The 20,728-nt window shown below is 46.8% G+C and overlaps 1 protein-coding gene across 2 annotated transcripts in view; it reads left to right on the forward strand.

The window, feature by feature from the left end:
- LOC106593574 (proto-oncogene tyrosine-protein kinase Yrk) overlaps positions 1-20,728 on the forward strand; it is a 46,280-nt gene that overhangs the window by 16,845 nt on the left and 8,707 nt on the right. For both annotated transcript variants that reach the window (XM_045695022.1, XM_045695023.1), the window contains exons 2-7: positions 9,591-9,634; positions 10,072-10,314; positions 12,474-12,576; positions 16,537-16,635; positions 16,918-17,021; positions 17,829-17,978. In XM_045695022.1, the coding sequence (XP_045550978.1) occupies positions 10,092-10,314; positions 12,474-12,576; positions 16,537-16,635; positions 16,918-17,021; positions 17,829-17,978 (679 nt within the window). In that variant the 5' untranslated portion in view covers positions 9,591-9,634; positions 10,072-10,091. The remainder of the gene's footprint in view (positions 1-9,590; positions 9,635-10,071; positions 10,315-12,473; positions 12,577-16,536; positions 16,636-16,917; positions 17,022-17,828; positions 17,979-20,728) is intronic.

Below are 20,728 nucleotides of genomic sequence, written 5' to 3' on the forward strand. Positions count from 1 at the left end.
GTATTTATTTATTTTATTTATTTTGCTCCTTTGCACCCCATTATTTATTTCTACTTTGCACTTTCTTCTACTACAAATCTACCATTCCAGTGTTTTACTTGCTATATTGTATTTACTTTGCCACCATGGCCTTTTTTGCCTTTACCTCCCTTATCTCACCACATTTGCTCACATTTTATATAGACTTATTTTTCTACTGTATTATTGACTGTATGTTTGTTTTACTCCATGTGTAACTCTGTGTTGTTGTATGTTGTCGAACTGCTTTGCTTTATCTTGGCCAAGTCGCAATTGTAATTGAGAACTTGTTCTCAACTTGCCTACCTGGTTAAATAAAGGTGAAATAAATAAATATAAAAAAACATATTATTTAGATACTGACTGTTAGCACTTGGCGGCCTATATCAACACCCCAAAAGAAAAGGCTTTAGATGACACTTGACATAAGATCTTATAAGTATTACAGGGATATGGCTCTAAATATATACAGCCACATCTTCCCCATAAGCATTCCTGTCTCTTCTATAGATGTTATATCCTTGTATTGCTATATCATCAAATTAATGATCTAAGTGCGTCTCAGAAATGGCTAATATATGAATGTTATCTGATCTTAACAAGCTATTGATTTCATGAACCTTATTTCTAAGGCTACATATATTAATATGGGCTATTTTCAGCCCTTTCCTGGGTATCAGATATAGACATAATATGGAAAAGAGCAAACAGAGCAAGAACCAAATATATACGTTCAGCGGTCCATTAATCAGTTGATGTGTGCTGCAGGGTTGAAGCTACGAACCCATATGCTTGGCTCTCTCATCCCTTCCGGGCTTTTTTGGGCTCCTGAGTGGCTCAGCAGTCAAAGGCACTACATATCAGTGCAAAAAGCATCGCTACAGTCCCTGGTTTGAATCCAGGCTGTATCACATCCGGCCATGATTGAGAGTCCCATAGGGCAGCGCATAATTGGCTCGGCGTCGTCCAGGTTTGGCCGGGGTAGGTTGTCATTGTAAATAAGAATTTGTTCTTAACTGGCTTGTATAGTTAAATAATAATAATAATAATTTGGAGGGTGACCAATGAGCCTGTCATAGCGGATGTAAGCAATGTCCCCACACACTTGGGCACCTTTCATGGCTGCGATATGTTTTTTCCTCTTCTGGCACACAGCTTCAGGATAATCCTCGTTGAGGAAGATGTACGTTCCTCTCAAGTTCTTGGCTCTTTCCAGAACAGCTACCTTGTCCTTGAACCATCAGGAACTTGACTATTATTGCCCTGGGCCGGTGGTGGGTTTTCCAGTCCTGTGGGCGCGCTCCACCTCAATATTCTTGTGGTCCATGTTCAGTTTCTCCAAGATAATTTCCCTCACTTTGTCCTTAGACTTTGTCCAGGTCTCATGGAGATTATGTAATTCCGTCCACAACAGTGTTGTGCCTTCTTGATTGTCCCTCAAGATAATCTGATTTCTCTGTCATTGTTATCATGGATTCACAAACAGAACTGATGTCCTCTGACTTACAGATTGCAGTCATCTTGCCGTTCTTCTGTTTAAACTCATCGAGCTGACCCTGAGAGAACCGCAAACTGTTCTTCAGGTCTTGGACTTCTCTGGTCAGATCGTCCATTCTTTTATTAGTCGACTCCACCAGTATTTGGACACAACACTTGAAGCTATTTTCTTGTTGTTGTAACAACTGTTTGTAGAACTCTTAATGTTCTTTTAAAAGATCTTTCTCCCGTAATAGAAAGACACCACTGTCCTCAATGATACTCCGGCCGGCTTTGGTCTTTGTCATGGTAACAACAGTAGGTTACGCTGTTACTCCTTTCAGTTCCAGACAGGGCAGGTTGCAAGGAAGATTGAAAACAACAACAATAAACAGTAGGGTTCTAGACAGCCACAAGCTCGGGATAATCTGTGGTCCCAGCCACAATGGCTAAGTGCATCGTGGGCTACGTTCAAGCCCTTAAGAAAACCCTGCTAGCTTGATAGGCTAGCTGCTACTCTAAGCAGCTCCTCAGACCTGGCCTTGGTCGGCAGGATCACTGGACAAATAGTTGCTGCCCCAGCAACCGATGCCAACCACGTCGCGGGATCCAAACTCAAAAGGTAGCTAGCTAGTAACCAAACTTTTTCAATAGACTTTCAGAACCTTCTAAAACAACAAACTGAATTCTCCCTCTTTTCGCACTCTACGTTCAACAGGAAGTGAAGCGAGTCTAAGAGGGGGTGACCTAAAGGTTCTTAATAAGACATGCTGGACCAGCATAGACCAGCATGGACCAGCTCAGTCACCAGGATACCAGCATCACCAGCTTGACCAGCTTGTCGGCCAGCCTAAACAGCTAGACTTTTTTCACACTTTTGCCCCAGCCACAGCTAACACACCTGACTCCAATAATCAACTAATCATGATCTTCAGTTAAACATGCATTTTGTTTCAATCAGGTGTGTTTGCTAGGGATGGGGGATAAGTGTGACACCAATCAGGCCCCCAGAGGACTGGAATTGCCCAGGCCTGAGCTAGACCATGCTGGTCAGACCAGCACTGACCAGCTTGGACCAGCATAGACCAGCATGGACCAGCATAGACCAGCATGGACTAGTATGGACCAGCATGGACTAGAATAAACCAGAATAGACCAGTATCGACCAGTTTGAAATTTAGGCTAGTCTATGCTGAAACACATTGATTAACACATTCATAAGTGGCAAACATAAAATAAATAATAAGGGATACGTTTTTAAAATGCCTGTCCTATATCTAGGAGCTATAAGAAAGCTCAGGAAAATATATATATATATATATTGTCACAGATTTATTAGTCGCTAGACGATATAGCGAAATCATCGTCGGAGAACGTGGACCAATACGCAGAGGAGTTAGTGCTCATCATCTTAATTTATTAAACGAATGTGAACACGGAGGAAAAACAAGTAAACGAAATAAGACTAGTGACAGTTTTACAGGCATAAATAAACGCAGTGCAAAATACAACTACCAACAAAACACAAAGACAAACACACCCTATTATATAGGACTCCCAATCAAAGGCAACTCAACACACCTACCTTCAATTGGGAGTCCAACCCCAATTAACTATACATAGAAAAACAAACCTAGAACCTATACCAACCACTAACACACCCCACTACACCACACACAAAACCCCAAAATACAAAACAAATATACCTCTGCCACGTCCTGACCAAAATATAATACAAATAATACCTAAATATTGGTCAGGACGTGACATATATATATTTTGGATTACATTCAGACAGGTCCCGTGACACTCATGGGGGTCGTAGGTTAAAACAGAGAACACCATCATATTTGTGAGAGTCTCATCTTTCCATAGAGTGGTCATATCAGTTTGTAGGCCAAACCGTTCATACGCTTTGTTTCGTTAGAAGACCGATTTTCGGGATATGAAATGTTCTGACAAACACCGCTGTAGCTCTGCCACCTTCCACCAAAGATTCAGAAGGCCGACATAGGCAGATGTTGTGGATTAAGATGAAGCCCATATCCAGATATCTTTCTGTGGCATTTGGTGGCAGTGGCTTTGAGGATTCTAGTGCGCTAAAAACAGAAAGCGTACGGACCCTGTTTTGTATACTGGCAGGTGTCTTCACTGACCTTTTCAACATGTCTCTTATTGAGTCTGTAATACCAACATGTTTCAAGCAGACAACAATAGTCTCTGTGCCCAAGAACACAAAGGCAACCTGCCTAAATGACTACAGACCGTAGCACTCACGTCCGTAGCCATGAAGTGCTTTGAAAGGCTGTTGATGGCTCACATCAACACCATTATCCCAGAAACCCTAGACCCACTCCAATTTGCACACCGCCCAAACAGATCCACAGATGATGCAATCTCTATTGCACTCCACACTGCCTTTTCCCACCTGGACAAAAGGAACACTTATATGAGAATGCTATTCATTGACTACAGCTCAACGTTCAACACCATAGTACCCTCAAAGCTCATCACTAAGCTAAGGATCCTGGGACTAAACACCTCCCTCTGCAACTGGATCCTGGACTTCTTGACGGGCCGCCCCCAGGTGGTGAGGGTAGGTAGCAACACATCTGCCAAGCTGATCCTCAACACTGGAGCTCCCCAGGGTTGCGTGCTCAGTCCCCTCCTGTACTCCCTGTTCACCCACGACTGCATGGCCAGGCACGACTCCAACACCATCATTAAGTTTGCAGACGACACAACAACAACGAGACAGCCTACAGGGAGGAGGTCAAAGACCTGACCAGGTGGTGCCAGAATAACAACCTATTCCTCAACATAACCAAGACTAAGGAGATGATTGTGGACTACAGGAAAAGGAGGACCGAGCACACTGACATTCTCATCGATGGGGCTGTAGTGGAGCAGGTTAAGAGCTTCAGGTTCCTTAGTGTCCACATCAACAACAAACTAGAATGGTCCAAACACACCAAGACAGTCGTGAAGAGGGCACGACAAAGCCTATTCCCCCTCAGGAAACTAAAAAGATTTGGCATGGGTCCTGAGATCCTCAAAAGGTTCTACAGCTGCAACATCGAGAGCATCCTGACTGGTTGCATCACTGCCTGGTACATCAATTGCTCGGCCTCCGACCGCAAGGCACTACAGAGGATAGTGCGTACGGCCCAGTACATCACTGGGGCGGTGTCAGAGGAAGGCCCTAAAAATTGTCAAAGACCCCAGCCACCCCAGTCATAGACTGTTCTCTCTACTACCGCATGGCAAGTGGTACCGGAGTGCCAAGTCAAGGACAAAAAGGCTCCTCAACAGTTTTATCCCCAAGCCATAAGACTCCTGAACAGGTAATCAAATGGCTACCCGGACTATTTGCATTGTGTGCCCCCCTCCCCACCAACCCCTCTTTTACGCTGCTGCTACTCTCTGTTTATCATATATGCATAGTCACTTTAACTATACATTCATGTACATACTACCTCAATTGGGCCGACCAACCAGCGCTCCCGCACATTGGGTAACCGAGCTATCTGCATTGTGTCCCGCCACCCGCCAACCCCTCTTTTATGCTACTGCTACTCTCTGTTCATCATATATGTATTGTCACTTTAACCATATCTACATGTACAGTCGTGGCCAAAAGTTTTGAGAATACCACAAATATTAATTTTCACAAAGTCTGCTGCCTCAGTTTGTATGATGGCAATTTGCATATACTCCAGAATGTTATGAAGAGTGATCAGATGAATTGCAATGAATTGCAAAGTCCCTCTTTGCCATGCAAATGAACTGAATCCCCCAAAAACATTTCCACTGCATTTCAGCCCTGCCACAAAAGGACCAGCTGACATCATGTCAGTGATTCTCTCATTAACACAGGTGTGAGTGTCACCCTTACAGTGAAATGCTTATGCAAAAATGCTCTACCCAATAGTGCAAAAATTTGGCGCACGTGTATTCGGCGCACGTGACAAATAAACTTTAATTTGATTTGATTTGATACGACGATGGAGCACGGGTTGGGAGCTACCACAAAACTACCAAGGAACCAGGTACGGATGGCATTAACACAAGGCGCAATACAGAAGGATATATTGTTGAGTGGGCTGGGGACACCACAGAGATTTGCACACAGACAACCACATATCAGCAATGCTGCATTTTCTGTGGGCAAGAGGCAACGTGATCCACAGCTGTGTGCTATGCTGGAGCTCATGGACTTGCTCCAATTGAGCATTAAAAAGAGCGAGCATCGGGAGCAGAGACAAGAGGCTCAGCTCCAGTTAATAAATGTTTTAAAAAGGATTTAAGCTTTATGTAACTAGGCAAGTCAGTTAAGAACAAATTCTTATTTACAATGATGGACAAACCCTAACCCGGACGACGCTGGGCCAATTGTGCACCCTCCTATGGGACTCTCAATCATGGTCAGTTGTGATACAGCCTGGAATCGAAAGAGGGTCTGAGATGCAGTGCCTTAGACTTCTGCGCCACTCGGGAGCCCCGAGTTGGTAGAGGTGATGGTTATTGACCTAAAAGAAAACAGCACTGGCTTACCTGATCAGTCCAATCCCCACCCAGATCCAAGGGGCCCGGTGCCAGTGACGTTCCGGCTGGACCCATCACTGCCCAAGCTCACTGACAATGATGAAATATAGTGTACCTTGCAACGTTTGAACAGATGGCGGCTACGTGTGGTTGGCCGAGAGAAGCGTGAGTGATTCTGCTTGTAAGTCTGCTAACAGGGAAGGCAAGAGAAGCCTATGTGACTACGGACATTAACTTTGTTCATGATTATGACAGTGTTAAGGAAGCAATTCTTAAAATGTATGAAATCAATAAAGATTGAATACTTTCGTGAAGCAAAGAAGACAAAGTCGTACTTTAAGCCTTATTGTTATTATTAAAGGCCTGATTGGTGGAGTGCTGCAGAGATGGTTGTCCTTCTGGAAGGTTCTCCCATCTTCACAAAGGAACTCTAGAGCTGAGGAACTCTAGAGCTCTGTCAGAATGACACCTCCCTGACCAAGGCCCTTCTCCCCTGATTGCTCAGTTTGGCCGGGTGGCCAGCTTTAGGAAGAGTCTATTGAGAAAGGCCGCCGTAGGCAGACCTGACTCTCAAGAGAAGACAGGCTATGTGTACACTGCCCACAAAATGAGGTGGAAACTGAGCTGCACTTCCTAACCTCCTGCCAAATGTATGACCATATTAGAGACACATATTTACCTCAGATTACACAGATCCACACAGAATTTGAAAACAAACCCAATTTTGCTAAACTCCAATATCTATTGGGTGAAATACCACAATGTGCAATCACAGCAGCAGGATTTGTGAACTGTTGCCACAAGAAAAGGGCAACCAGTGAAGAACAAACACCATTGTAAATATATTTATGTTTATTTATTTTCCCCTTTGTACTTTAACTATTTGCACATATGACATTTGAAATGTCTTTATTCGTTTGGAACTTTTTGTGAGTGTAATGTTTGCTGTAATTGTTTTTATTGATTATTTCACTTTTGTTTATTATCCATTTCACTTGCTTTGGTTTCCCCTGCCAATAAAGCCCTGAAATTGAAATGTAATTGAATAGAGAGAGAGAGAGAGAGAGAGAGAGAGAGAGAGAGAGAGAGAGAGAGAGAGAGAGAGAGAGAGAGAGAGAGAGAGAGAGAGAGAGAGAGAGAGATAGAGATAGAAAGAGAGATAGAGAATGTCAGGAGAGAGAAGTAGTTTACCTGACAAAGACCATAATGTTGTAATTTGCCTCATTAAGAAATGACATTTGGGAACAGCAGTACAGTGAGCAGACATTCCTCTTCTCTTGTTGTAGGAGAGAAACCAAGAGGGAGAGGTGTGAGTGTGGTGGGGGCAGTGGGACTGCAGCTGGCATGGGAGGATTCTGTATGTGTTGATGAACTGTGTCCTGGGTTTCCAGGAAAACGGGGGAGCCATCATAGGGGTGGACAGGAAACTCTAACAGGGCTGACTTCCTGTGGCTTTCCTGATGGCCGACCAGATAGTGTGTGTGTGTGTGTGTTGGGAGTTCTTGTGAAAATATTGTTGTAAACTAAGCAGTAAGCACTGAAATGTGTTTTGGATTGCGTCCATCACCATCATGCTTTTGTTGTTTTGAGAAAGGTTGAGATTTTCTTTAGAGTATTCCGAGATGTGATTGTTCCTGGTAAATCAGGAATCTCAGATTTCTCCCAACTGTATATTATTAAATGCTATGCCAAGAGCTCCAGACCTGTATGGCACAGGAGGGATTGTGCTAGCGCAGTGGACGGATAAACTAGCATCGCACAGTGATGTAGCCTTCCTAAGACTTGAAGTGTAGTCACCTTTATCCATGAATGGATCCAATAGCAGGGATGATTCTAGAATGCTTTGTAGAATATGTGATTGTGACGTAGGTAAGTCTGAATTCTGGGTTTGCGGTGGAATAGAATGCATTACACGTACAGTATATCAGCGCTGGTCCTGGAGAGAGAAGATTGACTGTTTCCTCTCAACGGCCATTTTGTTTTTCCTGATCTCAGCTGTGACTTCCTACCTCACTGCAAAGCAGGAAGTGAACTGAGTGATAACACACACACACACACACACACACACACACACACACACACACACACACACACACACACACACACACACACACACACACACACATACACACACACACACACACACACACACACACACACACACACACACACACACACACACACACACACACACACACACACACACACACACACACACACACCAGTGGTAATGATCATTTCTAATTCAAGTGTCACTGTGTCATGTTCTCACTGTTCAGCAGACCACACACACACCTGTGATAGATACTGTAAATACAACCCATATTTATATTTTGTACTTTAACTATTTGCACATGGTTACAACACTGTACAGTGGCAAGAAAAAGTATGGAAATACCTGGATTTCTGCATAAATTTGTCATAACATTTGATCTGATCATCATCTAAGTCACAACAATAGACAAACAGTCAGCTTAAACTAATAACACACAGACAATTATACGTTTTCATGTCTTTATTGAACACATCATGTAAACATTCACAGTGCAGGGTGGGAAAAGTATATGAACCCTTGGATTTAATAACTGGTTGACCCTCCTTTGGCACCAATAACCTCAACCAAACATTTTCTGTAGTTGTGGATCAGACCTGCACAACAGTCAGGAGGAATTTTGGACCATTCCTCTTTACAAAACTGTTTCAGTTCAGCAATATTCTTGGGATGTCTGGTGTGAACTGCTCTCTTGAGGTCATGCCATAACATCTCAATCGGGTTGAGGTCAGGACTCTGACTGGGCCACTCCAGAAGGTGTATTTTCTGCTGTTGAAGCCATTCTGTTGTTGATTTACTTCTGTGTTTTGGGTCGTTGTCCTGTTGCATCACCCAACTTCTGTTGAGCTTAGATTGGTGGACAGATAGCCTTACATTCTCCTGCAAAATGTCTTGATAAACTTGGGAATTCCTTTTTCCGTCGATGATAGCAAGCTGTCCAGGCCCTGAGGCAGCAAAGCAGCCCCAAACCATGGTGCTCTTTTCCAGTGTGACTAGAGCTATAATTTGAGACCATTTGTGTAAACATTGGAGCTTTTTTGAGATTTATATACATCCCCAGACAATTTTGATAAACAAACCTGAATTGAATTTACAGCAAAAACAAGCCAGTTTTGAGTGTGCATAGATCCATAAATTGGACAGTCACAGTGATATATCACACATGCTCTGTTCCAGTGTGACTAGAGCTGTAATTCACATACTTTTTCTTGCGACTGTATATAGCCATAATATAACATTTGAAATGTCTCTATTCTTTTTAAACTTTTGTGAGTGTAATGTTGACTTTTTTATTCTTTATTTCACTTTTGTTTATTGTCTATTTCACTTGCTTTGGCAATGTTAACATAGGTTTCCCATGTCAATAAAGCCCGTTGAATTGTATACTGTAGGTTTTCAGAGGACTGAAAAGGGAAGTGGCTAATCTCTCTCTCTTCATCTCTCCCTTTCATCATATCTTTCTCTCTCTCTCTCCCTTTCTTTCTCTCTCTCTCTCTAGTGGCAATGTTGACTGACAGATGATTTGACATAGGAAGACAGCCGGTAACAAACTCTGCCCTTTTTTACACTCCATATTTTTTCATCCTTTTCTCTACTTCTCTTTTATACTTCTCCTTCTCACTCTTTCTTTCTCATGCTTTCTCTCTCTCTCTCTCTCTCTCTCTCTCTCTCTCTCTCTCTCTCTCTCTCTCTCTCTCTCTCTCTCTCTCTCTCTCTCTCTCTCTCTCTCTCTCTCTCTCTCTCTCTCTCTCTCTCTCTCTCTCTCTCTCTCTTTCTCTCTCTCTCGCTCTCTCTCTCGCACGCTTTCTCATTCTTTCACTCTCTCTTTCTTTCTCTCACTCACTTTCTTTTGCTCTCTATCTTTCTATCACCTTCTCTTTCTCTCTCATTTGTCCCCTCTTTTACCCCTCTATAGAAAGACAATTACTGTGAAATAATTATATGTCTATGCACCCCCCCTCCTCTCTCTGTCTCCGTAGCGATAGTCTCTGTGGTTAATATGGGCTGTGCCCACTGTAAACAGTACAATGCTGCAGCCAAGGCAGCCGAGGTAGCTGACCCATCTCCTAGCAACAGCCCTGATGGGGGTGTGTCTATAGTGTTAGCCACACCCTGTTATCTCCCTGACCCCACCCACCAGACTATACCTGACTTCAACAAGCCATTTGGCTCTGTGTGTTTCCCCAACACCAACACACAACCCTGTGCAGGAGTAATCACAGGTAAGGTGTAGGGATATGTGTCTGTTGGTGAGGTGTGTGTATCTATGTGTGTACTGCTAAGTGCAGAGGGGAACTATTTATTTCATAGTGTGTTCGATTTTGTGGCTGGACTATCAATGCTTACTGTCTGTCTGTGTGTGTGTGGAGGTGGAGGTTTGTGTGTGTGTGTGTGTGGAGGTGTGACTCTCTTCATAGTGTTGTATGTGTTTACAGGTGGAGGTGTGACTCTTCATAGTGTTGTATGTGTTTACAGGTGGAGGTGTGACTCTCTTCATAGTGTTGTATGTGTTTACAGGTGGAGGTGTGACTCTCTTCATAGTGTTGTATGTGTTTACAGGTGGAGGTGTGACTCTTCATAGTGTTGTATGTGTTTACAGGTGGAGGTGTGACTCTCTTCATAGTGTTGTATGTGTTTACAGGTGGAGGTGTGACTCTTCATAGTGTTGTATGTGTTTACAGGTGGAGGTGTGACTCTCTTCATAGTGTTGTATGTGTTTACAGGTGGAGGTGTGACTCTCTTCATAGTGTTGTATGTGTTTACAGGTGGAGGTGTGACTCTTCATAGTGTTGTATGTGTTTACAGGTGGAGGTGTGACTCTCTTCATAGTGTTGTATGTGTTTACAGGTGGAGGTGTGACTCTTCATAGTGTTGTATGTGTTTACAGGTGGAGGTGTGACTCTCTTCATAGTGTTGTATGTGTTTACAGGTGGAGGTGTGACTCTTCATAGTGTTGTATGTGTTTACAGGTGGAGGTGTGACTCTCTTCATAGTGTTGTATGTGTTTACAGGTGGAGGTGTGACTCTCTTCATAGTGTTGTATGTGTTTACAGGTGGAGGTGTGACTCTCTTCATAGTGTTGTATGTGTTTACAGGTGGAGGTGTGACTCTCTTCATAGTGTTGTATGTGTTTACAGGTGGAGGTGTGACTCTTCATAGTGTTGTATGTGTTTACAGGTGGAGGTGTGACTCTCTTCGTAGTGTTGTATGTGTTTACAGGTGGAGGTGTGACTCTCTTCATAGTGTTGTATGTGTTTACAGGTGGAGGTGTGACTCTTCATAGTGTTGTATGTGTTTACAGGTGGAGGTGTGACTCTCTTCATAGTGTTGTATGTGTTTACAGGTGGAGGTGTGACTCTCTTCATAGTGTTGTATGTGTTTACAGGTGGAGGTGTGACTCTTCATAGTGTTGTATGTGTTTACAGGTGGAGGTGTGACTCTCTTCATAGTGTTCTATGTGTTTACAGGTGGAGGTGTGACTCTCTTCATAGTGTTGTATGTGTTTACAGGTGGAGGTGTGACTCTCTTCATAGTGTTGTATGTGTTTACAGGTGGAGGTGTGACTCTCTTCATAGTGTTGTATGTGTTTACAGGTGGAGGTGTGACTCTCTTCATAGTGTTGTATGTGTTTACAGGTGGAGGTGTGACTCTCTTCATAGTGTTGTATGTGTTTACAGGTGGAGGTGTGACTCTTCATAGTGTTGTATGTGTTTACAGGTGGAGGTGTGACTCTCTTCATAGTGTTGTATGTGTTTACAGGTGGAGGTGTGACTCTCTTCATAGTGTTGTATGTGTTTACAGGTGGAGGTGTGACTCTTCATAGTGTTGTATGTGTTTACAGGTGGAGGTGTGACTCTCTTCATAGTGTTGTATGTGTTTACAGGTGGAGGTGTGACTCTCTTCATAGTGTTGTATGTGTTTACAGGTGGAGGTGTGACTCTTCATAGTGTTGTATGTGTTTACAGGTGGAGGTGTGACTCTCTTCATAGTGTTGTATGTGTTTACAGGTGGAGGTGTGACTCTCTTCATAGTGTTGTATGTGTTTACAGGTGGAGGTGTGACTCTCTTCATAGTGTTGTATGTGTTTACAGGTGGAGGTGTGACTCTTCATAGTGTTGTATGTGTTTACAGGTGGAGGTGTGACTCTTCATAGTGTTGTATGTGTTTACAGGTGGAGGTGTGACTCTCTTCATAGTGTTGTATGTGTTTACAGGTGGAGGTGTGACTCTCTTCATAGTGTTGTATGTGTTTACAGGTGGAGGTGTGACTCTCTTCATAGTGTTGTATGTGTTTACAGGTGGAGGTGTGACTCTCTTCATAGTGTTGTATGTGTTTACAGGTGGAGGTGTGACTCTCTTCATAGTGTTGTATGTGTTTACAGGTGGAGGTGTGACTCTCTTCATAGCGTTGTATGACTATGATGCTCGTACTGAAGATGATCTGTCCTTCCAGAAGGGAGAGAAGTTCCACATCCTCAACAACACGTGAGAGTCACATCCACATTACGTTGCACTGTCTCTACAGAGCTGGGGACTGGTGGGAGGTCCTGTCTGATGACTGTCTGTCTCTACAGAGCTGGGGACTGGTGGGAGGTCCTGTCTGATGACTGTCTGTCTCTACAGAGCTGGGGACTGGTGGGAGGTCCTGTCTGATGACTGTCTGTCTCTACAGAGCTGGGGACTGGTGGGAGGTCCAGTCTGATGACTGTCTGTCTCTACGGAGAGGGGGACTGGTGGGAGGTCCTGTCTGATGACTGTCTGTCTCTACAGAGAGGGGGACTGGTGGGAGGTCCTGTCTGATGACTGTCTGTCTCTACGGAGAGGGGGACTGGTGGGAGGTCCTGTCTGATGACTGTCTGTCTCTACAGAGAGGGGGACTGGTGGGAGGTCCTGTCTGATGACTGTCTGTCTCTACGGAGAGGGGGACTGGTGGGAGGTCCTGTCTGATGACTGTCTGTCTCTACAGAGCTGGGGACTGGTGGGAGGTCCTGTCTGATGACTGTCTATCTCTACAGAGCTGGGGACTGGTGGGAGGTCCAGTCTGATGACTGTCTGTCTCTACGGAGAGGGGGACTGGTGGGAGGTCCTGTCTGATGACTGTCTGTCTCTACGGAGAGGGGGACTGGTGGGAGGTCCTGTCTGATGACTGTCTGTCTCTACAGAGAGGGGGACTGGTGGGAGGTCCTGTCTGATGACTGTCTGTCTCTACAGAGCTGGGGACTGGTGGGAGGTTCTGTCTGATGACTGTCTATCTCTACAGAGCTGGGGACTGGTGGGAGGTCCAGTCTGATGACTGTCTGTCTCTACGGAGAGGGGGACTGGTGGGAGGTCCAGTCTGATGACTGTCTGTCTCTACGGAGAGGGGGACTGGTGGGAGGTCCAGTCTGATGACTGTCTGTCTCTACAGAGAGGGGGACTGGTGGGAGGTCCAGTCTGATGACTGTCTGTCTCTACAGAGCTGGGGACTGGTGGGAGGTCCTGTCTGATGACTGTCTGTCTCTACAGAGCTGGGGACTGGTGGGAGGTCCTGTCTGATGACTGTCTGTCTCTACGGAGAGGGGGACTGGTGGGAGGTCCTGTCTGATGACGTTCTGTCTCTACAGAGAGGGGGACTGGTGGGAGGTCCTGTCTGATGACTGTCTGTCTCTACAGAGCTGGGGACTGGTGGGAGGTCCAGTCTGATGACTGTCTGTCTCTACGGAGAGGGGGACTGGTGGGAGTTCCTGTCTGATGACTGTCTGTCTCTACAGAGAGGGGGACTGGTGGGAGGTCCTGTCTGATGACTGTCTGTCTCTACGGAGAGGGGGACTGGTGGGAGGTCCTGTCTGATGACTGTCTGTCTCTACAGAGCTGGGGACTGGTGGGAGGTCCTGTCTGATGACTGTCTGTCTCTACAGAGCTGGGGACTGGTGGGAGGTCCAGTCTGATGACTGTCTGTCTCTACAGAGCTGGGGACTGGTGGGAGGTCCTGTCTGATGACTGTCTGTCTCTACAGAGCTGGGGACTGGTGGGAGGTCCTGTCTGATGACTGTCTGTCTCTACAGAGAGGGGGACTGGTGGGAGGTCCAGTCTGATGACTGTCTGTCTCTACGGAGAGGGGGACTGGTGGGAGTTCCTGTCTGATGACTGTCTGTCTCTACAGAGAGGGGGACTGGTGGGAGGTCCTGTCTGATGACTGTCTGTCTCTACAGAGCTGGGGACTGGTGGGAGGTCCTGTCTGATGACTGTCTGTCTCTACAGAGAGGGGGACTGGTGGGAGGTCCAGTCTGATGACTGTCTGTCTCTACGGAGAGGGGGACTGGTGGGAGGTCCTGTCTGATGACTGTCTGTCTCTACAGAGAGGGGGACTGGTGGGAGGTCCTGTCTGATGACTGTCTGTCTCTACAGAGCTGGGGACTGGTGGGAGGTCCAGTCTGATGACTGTCTGTCTCTACAGAGAGGGGGACTGGTGGGAGGTCCTGTCTGATGACTGTCTGTCTCTACAGAGCTGGGGACTGGTGGGAGGTCCAGTCTGATGACTGTCTGTCTCTACAGAGCTGGGGACTGGTGGGAGGTCCTGTCTGATGACTGTCTGTCTCTACAGAGAGGGGGACTGGTGGGAGGTCCTGTCTGATGACTGTCTGTCTCTACAGAGCTGGGGACTGGTGGGAGGTCCTGTCTGATGACTGTCTGTCTCTACAGAGCTGGGGACTGGTGGGAGGTCCTATCTGATGACTGTCTGTCTCTACAGAGAGGGGGACTGGTGGGAGGTCCAGTCTGATGACTGTCTGTCTCTACAGAGCTGGGGACTGGTGGGAGGTCCTGTCTGATGACTGTCTGTCTCTACAGAGCTGGGGACTGGTGGGAGGTCCTGTCTGATGACTGTCTGTCTCTACAGAGCTGGGGACTGGTGGGAGGTCCAGTCTGATGACTGTCTGTCTCTACAGAGCTGGGGACTGGTGGGAGGTCCTGTCTGATGACTGTCTGTCTCTACGGAGAGGGGGACTGGTGGGAGGTCCTGTCTGATGACTGTCTGTCTCTACGGAGAGGGGGACTGGTGGGAGGTCCAGTCTGATGACTGTCTGTCTCTACAGAGCTGGGGACTGGTGGGAGGTCCAGTCTGATGACTGTCTGTCTCTACGGAGAGGGGGACTGGTGGGAGGTCCTGTCTGATGACTGTCTGTCTCTACAGAGAGGGGGACTGGTGGGAGGTCCTGTCTGATGACTCTCTGTTTCTACAGAGAGGGGGACTGGTGGGAGGTCCTGTCTGATGACTGTCTGTCTCTACAGAGAGGGGGACTGGTGGGAGGTCCTGTCTGATGACTGTCTGTCTCTACGGAGAGGGGGACTGGTGGGAGGTCCTGTCTGATGACTGTCTGTCTCTACAGAGCTGGGGACTGGTGGGAGGTCCTGTCTGATGACTGTCTGTCTCTACAGAGCTGGGGACTGGTGGGAGGTCCAGTCTGATGACTGTCTGTCTCTACAGAGCTGGGGACTGGTGGGAGGTCCAGTCTGATGACTGTCTGTCTCTACAGAGAGGGGGACTGGTGGGAGTTCCTGTCTGATGACTGTCTGTCTCTACGGAGAGGGGGACTGGTGGGAGGTCCTGTCTGATGACTGTCTGTCTCTACGGAGAGGGGGACTGGTGGGAGGTCCTGTCTGATGACTGTCTGTCTCTACAGAGAGGGGGACTGGTGGGAGGTCCTGTCTGATGACTGTCTGTCTCTACAGAGAGGGGGACTGGTGGGAGGTCCTGTCTGATGACTGTCTGTCTCTACAGAGAGGGGGACTGGTGGGAGGTCCTGTCTGATGACTGTCTGTCTCTACGGAGAGGGGGACTGGTGGGAGGTCCTGTCTGATGACTGTCTGTCTCTACAGAGCTGGGGACTGGTGGGAGGTCCTGTCTGATGACTGTCTGTCTCTACAGAGCTGGGGACTGGTGGGAGGTCCTGTCTGATGACTGTCTGTCTCTACAGAGAGGGGGACTGGTGGGAGGCCCGGTCTGATGACTGTCTGTCTCTACAGAGCTGGGGACTGGTGGGAGGTCCTGTCTGATGACTGTCTGTCTCTACAGAGAGGGGGACTGGTGGGAGGTCCTGTCTGATGACTGTCTGTCTCTACGGAGAGGGGGACTGGTGGGAGTTCCTGTCTGATGACTGTCTGTCTCTACAGAGCTGGGGACTGGTGGGAGGTCCTGTCTGATGACTGTCTGTCTCTACAGAGAGGGGGACTGGTGGGAGGTCCTGTCTGATGACTGTCTGTCTCTACAGAGAGGGGGACTGGTGGGAGGTCCTGTCTGATGACTGTCTGTCTCTACAGAGAGGGGGACTGGTGGGAGGTCCTGTCTGATGACTGTCTGTCTCTACAGAGAGGGGGACTGGTGGGAGGTCCTGTCTGATGACTGTCTGTCTCTACAGAGAGGGGGACTGGTGGGAGGTCCTGTCTGATGACTGTCTGTCTCTACAGAGAGGGGGACTGGTGGGAGGCCCGGTCGTTGAACACGGGGATCTCAGGATACATCCCTAGTAACTACGTCGCTCCTGTAGACTCCATACAGGCTGAGGAGTGAGTACACACACACACACACACACACACACACACACACACACACACACACCTACTCACCAACTACAGTACAACATCTGTGTCTGAACTGTAAGAAATATTGAGGTGACTGGTTGTCATGGTGATGAATTGTATGACTAGATTGTGTGTGTGTGTGTGTGTGTGTGTGTGTGTGTGTGTGTGTGTGTGTGTGTATGTGTGTGTATGTGTGTGTATGTGTGTGTGTGTGTGTGTGTGTGTGTGTGTGTGTGTGTGTGTGTGTGTGTGTGTGTGTGTTGCCAGGTGGTATTTTGGGAAGATGGGGAGGAAGGATGCAGAGAGACAGCTCCTGGGTCAGGGGAACCCCCGAGGAACATTCCTTATCAGAGAGAGTGAGACCACCATGGGTACGCACACACACACACACACACACACACACACACACACACACACACACACACACACACACACACACACACACAGCTATACTTTGTTATTGTCTTGGGTACAGCTTTAGAATCATCAGGTTATTAACTTCTTCCTTTCCCCTTTTCATCTCTCTCTCTATTTATCTCACCTCTCTCTCTTACACGGGCGCTTTCTCTCTATCTCATCTCTCTCACTCTCCCTCCTTTCCCTATCTATCTATCTATCTGTCTGTCTGTCTGTCTGTCTGTCTGTCTGTCTGTCTGTCTGTCTGTCTGTCTGTCTGTCTGTCTGTCTGTCTGTCTGTCTGTCTGTCTGTCTGTCTGTCTGTCTGTCTGTCTGTCTGTCTGTCTGTCTGTCTGTCTGTCTCTCACCTCTCTCTATCTCTCACCTCTCTCTATCTCTCACCTCTCTCTATCTCTCACCTCTCTCTATCTCTCACCTCTCTCTATCTCTCACCTCTCTCTATCTCTCACCTCTCTCTATCTCTCACCTCTCTCTATCTCTCACCTCTCTCTATCTCTCACCTCTCTCTATCTCTCACCTCTCTCTATCTCTCACCTCTCTCTTTCTCCCATCGTCAATCTTTCTCTCTCTCCCCCTCTTTCTCTCCCCTCCCCCCTCTCTCTCTTTTTCTCTTTCTCTCTCTCACATCACTCTCTCTCTCTTTCTCTCTCTCTCTCTGTCTCTCGCCTCTCATCTCTCTCTCTCCCCCTCTCATTCTCTCTCTCTCTCTCCTCTCTCTGTCTCTCTCTGTCTCCCCCCCCTCCCCTCTCTCCTATCTCCAGGTGCCTACTCTCTGTCTATCTGTGACTGGGATGATGGTAAAGGTGACCATGTCAAGCATTATAAGATCAGGAAGCTGGACAGTGGTGGATATTACATAACAACACGCACACAGTTTGACACTGTGCAACAGCTGGTGGAGCACTACAAAGGTGTGACTAGGGTGTATATAAAAGCTAGGGGCTAGGGTGTAGGGTGTAGGGCATAGGGGGAAGTATATAAAAGCTAGGGGCTAGGGTGTAGGTGGAAGTATATAAAAGCTAGGTACTAGGGTGTAGGGTGTAGGGCATAAGGGGAAGTATATAAAATTTGGGGCTAGGGTTGTTTCTGGGTTATTTCTGGACAAGGCCTTTCTCTCCATGTCCAAGGCTTCGGTAAGTCAGGGCCCTGTTTCCTCTCCTCTCTGTATGTCCAAGGCTTTGGTAAGTCAGGGCCCTGTTTCCTCTCCTCTCTGTATGTCCAAGGCTTCGGTAAGTCAGGGCCCTGTTTCCTCTCCTCTCTGTATGTCCAAGGCTTTGGTAAGTCAGGGCCCTGTTTCCTCTCCTCTCTCCATGTCCAAGGCTTTGGTAAGTCAGGGCCCTGTTTCCTCCCCTCTCTGTATGTCCAAGGCTTTGGTAAGTCAGGGCCCTGTTTCCTCTCCTCTCTGTATGTCCAAGGCTTTGGTAAGTCAGGGCCCTGTTTCCTCTCCTCTCTGTATGTCCAAGGCTTCGGTAAGTCAGGGCCCTGTTTCCTCTCCTCTCTCCATGTCCAAGGCTTCGGTAAGTCAGGGCCCTGTTTCCTCTCCTCTCTGTATGTCCAAGGCTTTGGTAAGTCAGGGCCCTGTTTCCTCTCCTCTCTGTATGTCCAAGGCTTCGGTAAGTCAGGGCCCTGTTTCCTCTCCTCTCTGTATGTCCAAGGCTTTGGTAAGTCAGGGCCCTGTTTCCTCTCCTCTCTCCATGTCCAAGGCTTCGGTAAGTCAGGGCCCTGTTTCCTCTCCTCTCTCCCAGTGTCTGTCTGCTCTCTGGTGGCGCAGTCTGTTATAGCAGCATCTTTCTTATGTGTGTGTGTGCTAATTCCTGTGTCTGTATGTCCAATATCCATTCTAGCATACTTAATATGATCAAGTAATGCATTATCAAGCACATTAAATAAGCAGCTGTGGCCAATAGTATCAGTGCTATTGGACAGCATGGTGTATCAGTGCTATTGGACAGCATGGTGTATCAGTGCTATTGGACAGCATGGTGTATCAGTACTATTGGACAGCATGGTGTATCAGTACTATTGGACAGCATGGTGTATCAGTACTATTGGACAGCATGGTGTATCAGTACTATTGGACAGCATGGTGTATCAGTGCTATTGGACAGCATGGTGTATCAGTGCTATTGGACAGCATGGTGTATCAGTGCTATTGGACAGCATGGTGTATCAGTACTATTGGACAGCATGGTGTATCAGTACTATTGGACAGCATGGTGTATCAGTACTATTGGACAGCATGGTGTATCAGTACTATTGGACAGCATGGTGTATCAGTGCTATTGGACAGCATGGTGTATCAGTACTATTGGACAGCATGGTGTATCAGTACTATTGGACAGCATGGTGTATCAGTACTATTGGACAGCATGGTGTGTCGGTACTATTGGACAGCATGGTGTATCAGTGCTATTGGACAGCATGGTGTGTCAGTACTATTGGACAGCATGGTGTATCAGTACTATTGGACAGCATGGTGTGTCGGTACTATTGGACAGCATGGTGTATCAGTACTATTGGACAGCATGCTACCTGTCCCAGACCTGCTGTTTTTAACTCTCTAGAGACAGCAGGAGCGGTTGGGATACTCTGAATGATTGGCTATGAAAAGCCTACTGACATTTACTCCTGAGGTGCTGACCTGTTGCACCCTCTACAACCACTGTGATTATTATTATCTGACCCTGCTGGTCATCTATGAACATTTGAACATCTTGGCTATGTTCTGTTATAATCACCCAGCACAGCCAGAAGAGGACTGGTTACCCCTCATAGCCTCGTTCCTCTCTAGGTTTCTTCCTAGGTTTTGGCCTTTCTAGGGAGTTTTTCCTAGCCACCGTGCTTCTACACCTGCATTGCTTGCTGTTTGGGGTTTTAGGCTGGGTTTCTGTACAGCACTTTGAGATATCAGCTGATGTAAGAAGGGCTTTATAAATAAATTTGATTTGATTTGGTGTATCAGTACTATTGGACAGCATGGTGTGTCAGTACTATGGGACAGCATGGTGTGTCAATACTATTGGACAGCATGGTGTGTCAGTACTATTGGACAGCATGGTGTATCAGTACTATTGGACAGCATGGTGTATCAGTGCTATTGGACAGCATGGTGTATCAGTGCTATTGGACAGCATGGTGTATCAGTACTATTGGACAGCATGGTGTATCAGTGCTATTGGACAGCATGGTGTATCAGTACTATTGGACAGCATGGTGTGTCAGTACTATTGGACAGCATGGTGTATCAGTACTATTGGACAGCATGGTGTGTCAGTACTATTGGACAGCATGGTGTGTCAGTACTATTGGACAGCATGGTGTATCAGTACTATTGGACAGCATGGTGTATCAGTACTATTGGACAGCATGGTGTATCAGTGCTATTGGACAGCATGGTGTATCAGTGCTATTGGACAGCATGGTGTATCAGTGCTATTGGGCAGCATGGTGTATCAGTGCTATTGGACAGCATGGTGTATCAGTGCTATTGGACAGCATGGTGTATCAGTGCTATTGGACAGCATGGTGTATCAGTGCTATTGGACAGCATGGTGTATCAGTACTATTGGACAGCATGGTGTATCAGTACTATTGGACAGCATGGTGTATCAGTGCTATTGGACAGCATGGTGTGTCAGTACTATTGGACAGCATGGTGTAT

The sequence above is a fragment of the Salmo salar genome, chromosome ssa14 (assembly GCF_905237065.1).
Source record: "Salmo salar chromosome ssa14, Ssal_v3.1, whole genome shotgun sequence".
NCBI classification, from domain to species: Eukaryota; Metazoa; Chordata; class Actinopteri; order Salmoniformes; family Salmonidae; genus Salmo; species Salmo salar.